This window comes from Nannospalax galili, unplaced genomic scaffold (genome assembly GCF_000622305.1).
Source record: "Nannospalax galili isolate Female #2095 unplaced genomic scaffold, S.galili_v1.0 scaffold1205, whole genome shotgun sequence".
NCBI classification, from domain to species: Eukaryota; Metazoa; Chordata; class Mammalia; order Rodentia; family Spalacidae; genus Nannospalax; species Nannospalax galili.
Window position 1 is genome coordinate 277,521 of NW_008354017.1, and position 5,373 is coordinate 282,893.

At 35.8% G+C, this 5,373-nt stretch overlaps 1 protein-coding gene across 1 annotated transcript in view; it reads left to right on the top strand.

Moving 5' to 3' along the window:
* Cnbd1 (cyclic nucleotide binding domain containing 1) overlaps positions 1–5,373 on the top strand; it is a gene marked incomplete at its 5' end in the record, with an annotated part of 314,182 nt that overhangs the window by 254,347 nt on the left and 54,462 nt on the right. Inside the window, 1 exon segment of the mRNA XM_008851107.1 lies at positions 2,797–2,984. Within this exon segment, the coding sequence (XP_008849329.1) occupies positions 2,797–2,984 (188 nt within the window).

Genomic DNA, 5,373 nt, shown 5'->3' on the forward strand with positions numbered 1-5,373 from the left:
CATTCTTTTGGATAAGATTGGGGTCTGCTGTTCATTTTCCAAGTTCTATGCTGGGTTACTATCTGGGAATCCCTCTGGCCACCCTGGCCAACAACTCAAAAGAAGATATTGCCTATCTGGCATTGATGCTTGTTCTGTAGCCTTTAGCTATACATATGGACTCTTATTAAGTTATGTTGGCCCATTTAATCTTTGGTTATACTTTTCCTTTTGGGTGTTTAAGGCTATACAGTTGGTCCAGATAAACCGATTTATTTTCACTCTTAAGGTCGTTTGAGGATCTGTTCCTCAGGGGTCACATGGGCTTGGGAGGAGCCCCTGGCTCCTTTCTGTTAGCAGTTCCACCTATGTGAAGATAAGTCAAAGGTCCAGCTCGACCATGGTTGGCTTCACTTGGAAGCATGGAAGAAATAATTCCTCTGTGTTGACCCTCCTCTTTATAGACTGGACACTGGTTCAAGTCCATCTGGTGGTTTCTCCTCGGCCTCCTTGATAAAGGGGACAGATGACCCACCACCGTTATAGGACATTTTGAGAGATGCACATAGTCCCCCGGAACTAGTCGACCTAGGATGGCTAGGAGCAAAAAGTGTCCTGAATATATTATTTTAAATTTGATTCCTTACTAAATTTTACTGTCATTGGATAAAAGCCTGAAGGAAAAGGAATATTTTCTTGGGAAGGTTGAGAAGATCCCCAAGTGACCACATTTGTATTTGGCACATGTTACTTCCAGTTTAACCCTGTTTTGTAATTATCACATGTGCATTAAGTGCCAATGTTCAATGAACTTTGAATCAGAGATAACTGAAATTGCTTTTAACACATGATGTGAAATGTTAAAATATAAATCCACACACAATCACACAATATTTTTTAATCACTTCTGGCTTATTTAAATATATATTTGCAAACCAAACAACATTGCATTCGGATGTTACCTTTCTGAAGGTTTTCTTATCTATAGCTATTTGTTTTCCAAAATGTCTATCTTTAAATATTGCTTCTAATGTCTTATATAAGAATAATATTCCCCAAGATGCTATACTTACATATATTGGCAACACATGGATTAATTTTAATTAGAGTTAAATGAAATCAGCAATATTCATACAGATATTATTGTCAGCTTTCTGTAATAGCGAATTGTTCAAACAAGTTTTGGAATTTATGACACATCATGATAAGGCATGGGTCAGCTGCTAGTCTTAACTTTTCATTTTAATTGCAAGGTGCTTGTCTGGGTCCTAACATCATATCCCTGTTGTTAGCAGCAGCAAGTAAGGAGTGGTTATGAATACTTGGAAAAAAATTCTCTCATTATTTTATCATTATGCATAAACACTTGTGTAAGAATATGTGGGAAGTCATATTTTTAACATCTAGGCATCCAATAAAAGTGTGATTTTGTTAGTAAACGAAAATAAGGAAAATTCACATTGAGAAAGCAAATAGAAGGCTTTGCAAAAACATTGTTCACACATCACATCTCTTTCTACATCTTTTATTTGTCTTTTTGAGGCAGAGTCTCCCTGTAGCCCCAGCTGTCCTGGAACTCACTATGTAGACCAGACTGGCCTTGAACTCACAGAGATCTGCCTGCCTCTGCCTCCCAAGTGCTGGGACTAAAGGTGTGTGCCACCACGCTCGGCCTCTTTCTGTATCTTTTACTCTAAGCTAAATAGTGCCAGTTAAATCTGCACAGAAAGAGAACATAGATGTGTATGCCTTTGAATATACCTTTCTCTTATTTTTCCCATGTATAATTAGTCAACGTTCACCTAATTGATGTTATAAAATACCTAGCTCTTCTTCAGTTCCCTTAGGACCCATATGAGATGTTTAGTGACTGATCATGTGTTACCTAGATTATGATCCGTTTTAATCCCAGATATCCACACAAGATATTTGCTTAAAAAGGGAGAAAATTAATCTATCATGTTTGTTGTGTTAATAAAACCTCATTATTTAAAAAATCAGAGGATGAGCAATTTGTAACTTTTAGGGTAATATGAAAACATAATTGCCCTTGAAACCTATTTGTAAAGTTTCTGCTTACAGAAAGTTAAGGAGCCATGTGTAAATAGCAATCCCATAGCACTTGAAGAATTCTCTCTATTCACAAAGTCATATAAATAGGTGTGAAATGGAGAAATGTACCATTGAATTTCCACAGGACAAGGACTATAGTTTAGAAAACCCGGACAGGATTTAAATCATATTTGAAGTGCTCACAAGAGAGTACACCTGCAAGTTCTTCAGGTATACAGTTGAATTTTAGGAACCAACTTGGAAGACAGGTTGTGGATAATTAATGTAGAGTACGGCAAGTGGTGGACAAATTGAACATCTTCAAACTATCTGGTTATTAAGCTTGTACATCATTCTCTTGTACAGAGTAAAGATTAGTGAAAATTATTAGGATGTAAGTATTGTTATATAAAATAGGAAAATGACAATTTTGGGAGAGAAGTTAAAGTTTAAGGATTTTTAAAGTCCTGTTTTTATTATAATGGTATATGTATATTAATAGTAACATGTTACTCTAGGGGCGCAACCTTTTCTTCTATAGTTTTACAGTTCCCTGAATGATGTGCTAGCATATAATATCATTTAAAAATAACACATTAAGCACACCTTTGTAATCCTTGTTATCTGACTCATCTACTTGTGCCTACTCAGGTGGTGCACTGAGGTTATTGTGATACTATAGACTGGAAAGGATTTGCTAGAAGTATATCAGATATAATACATGTGTTAGTAATAGCTGTAATCTTTTTTTTTTTTTTCTTTCAGTGATTGGCAATGATGGATTTTACATCATACTGAAAGGACTGGCTCGACCTTGCATAAGGGTTCTTAGACATCTGATTGAAGAGAAAGACCCAGTAATCTCTTTAATACCTAAGGAAAGCTTTGTTTTAGATGCTGAATTAAAAGACTCTACAGAGGCGGTTTTGTACCTACCGTCAGAGGACTTAAAGGTAAGAGAGATTTGCTGTTATTTCTATAACACCGAAGTAACAACATCATAAAATTTTATCTTCTAGATTTTTAGAATCTATGATTCTTTACACTCTTAAACTTTAGACTCTTAAACTAATCAAGATAATATATCCTTTAAAAAACTTATTTATTTTATGTGTATGAGTGTTATTTCTGCATGTGTGTTATTGCACTCACATCCTGCAGTACCCACAGAGGACAGAAGAGGGCAATGGATTCCCTGGAACTGGAGTTACAGATGGTTGTTAGCTGACACGTGGGTGCTGAGATTCAAACCTAGGTCTTCTGCAAGAATAGCCAGCGTTCTTACCTGCTAAGCTGTCTCTCCAGCCCCAAGATAATATAGCCTTTAAAACATCAATATAGAAGCTGGAGCAATGGTGTCTGCAGGCATTCCACACATGTGGTGCACTTATATCCATGGAGGCAAAACTCTCATACACACACAAAAAAAAATTAAAAATAATTTAAAAAATAAATTATAAAACATTAATATATAAATGATATATAATAAATTATTAGTAATATTGACATTGAAAAATTTTATTCAGAAAGCCTGTAGGAGCATACTGGGCAATTTCAATGGTTGTGTAGTGTATTCTCAACAGAGAACAGAGGCAAGTCAATGTGGTTAGACCACTATAGAAGGAAAGGTGTTAGTTTGGGATGAATGAGAGGAAATAGGTGATTTGGAGACGGGAAAGGAGAGGGATGGCCATGATGTACTTCTCAAATCAAAGACAAAATGCGTTTTGATCAAGTTTGTTTTAAGAGCAGTGTTAAAGGAATGAAGATGAATGCAGTACAAAAAATCTTATTTGAAGAAAATATTTGACCTATGTGAAATATTACAAGACTGCTAACTGGTGAAAAACAAAAGTTCAAATGTATTTTTGAATCTGTATAGACTCCAAATTGATATCCAATTACTTGATTTTATTGGGGGAAACTGTTAAAAGCAATGTAAGGAAGGAAGGACTTTTATTTTTTTGGTTTGCCATTTGAAGGTAGAGTCCAGGTAGGGAAAGTGTGGTGCCAGCAGCAGGAGGGAGAGAGCCATGTCTTCAGTTAGTCTTCAGTTAGGAAGCAGAGAGAAATGAAGGTTGGTGCTCAGCGCACTCTCCTTTTTATTCAGTCTGAGATCCAGTCCCTGCAATGATGCTGTTCATATTTAGGGCGAGTCTTCCCACCTTCATTAATCCAACCCATACACTCTTTCATAGACGTGCCCAGAGGTTTGTCTCTGAGTGATTTTTACATCCTAATAAATTGACAATTCATATTAAATATCACAAGAGTCAAATTTGGCTTAAAAAAATCATGACTGAAAAAGTTAACTGTAGCTTTAAGAAGGACAAGATGAACAGAAACCAACTAAAGGCAAATTATTAACACAGTGGGCAGAAATGAGGAATACCTAGCACCAATATCAAGTTCAAAAAGCATAAACATAGATAAAACCAAAGACGCTGGGCCAGGATTTACATGAAACAAGCCTGTGAAAACGCACTGTGGTTCAGCTCACATGAATTAATCTTGTTTGTGTTCCTCTTTTCCTGATGAGAAGAATTAATTGTGTGAGAATGAAGACAGCCCATTAGCTCCATCACTGGGAACATACCATGTTCTCAACCACAGTCTGCTCTAGCAAAGCTGCACATTTTGCAAAGCAGCTGCAATCATGAGATATCTTGGATAAACTTTGTAGAGTCAAGTTCAATCTTGTTAAGAATCTTTTGTTTTTAATGGCCAAGCTCATGAATTACATGCAATATGGCAAAAACTACTAAGTTGTCATTCTGCATTTCGCCTGTTGACAACACTACTAGTTTGTGTTATCCAACTTAAGTGGTACTGATTTTGATTTTCTAACTTGATCAGAGAGGGGATAGAGATTTCAAAGATTTCTGATTTTCTTTACTATGATCGATCTTACCAAAAGGTCCAGAATCATTGAAAAAGTTCAATGAACTACCAAGTACTCAATAAAATTATATTTAGGGACAATTAACATTACTGTGGGCATTGGTCTATAGACCCAGTGGAGCCTCTGTACACAAATCCAAGGCCAGAAACCCATTTTTATGCTTTTGAAGCTTATCTACTGTGTGAGGTGTTTGTGATGACAGGTTTACCAATGAATGAACATCATTATTTCACACATCAAGGGTTCACTTATTCCTAATCAAATGAGTTGATGGTTTCATACAAGGGTGAGAATAGAATTTAACTGCATATGTCATTTTAACTAAGAGCATTCCTTTCTTTTAAATTAGTTTTTATAGAATTTTTGTGAATTACATACAATATATGTTAACTACACTTAGATACCTTCCTGCATCTTCTGTATCCCATTTACTAACATTC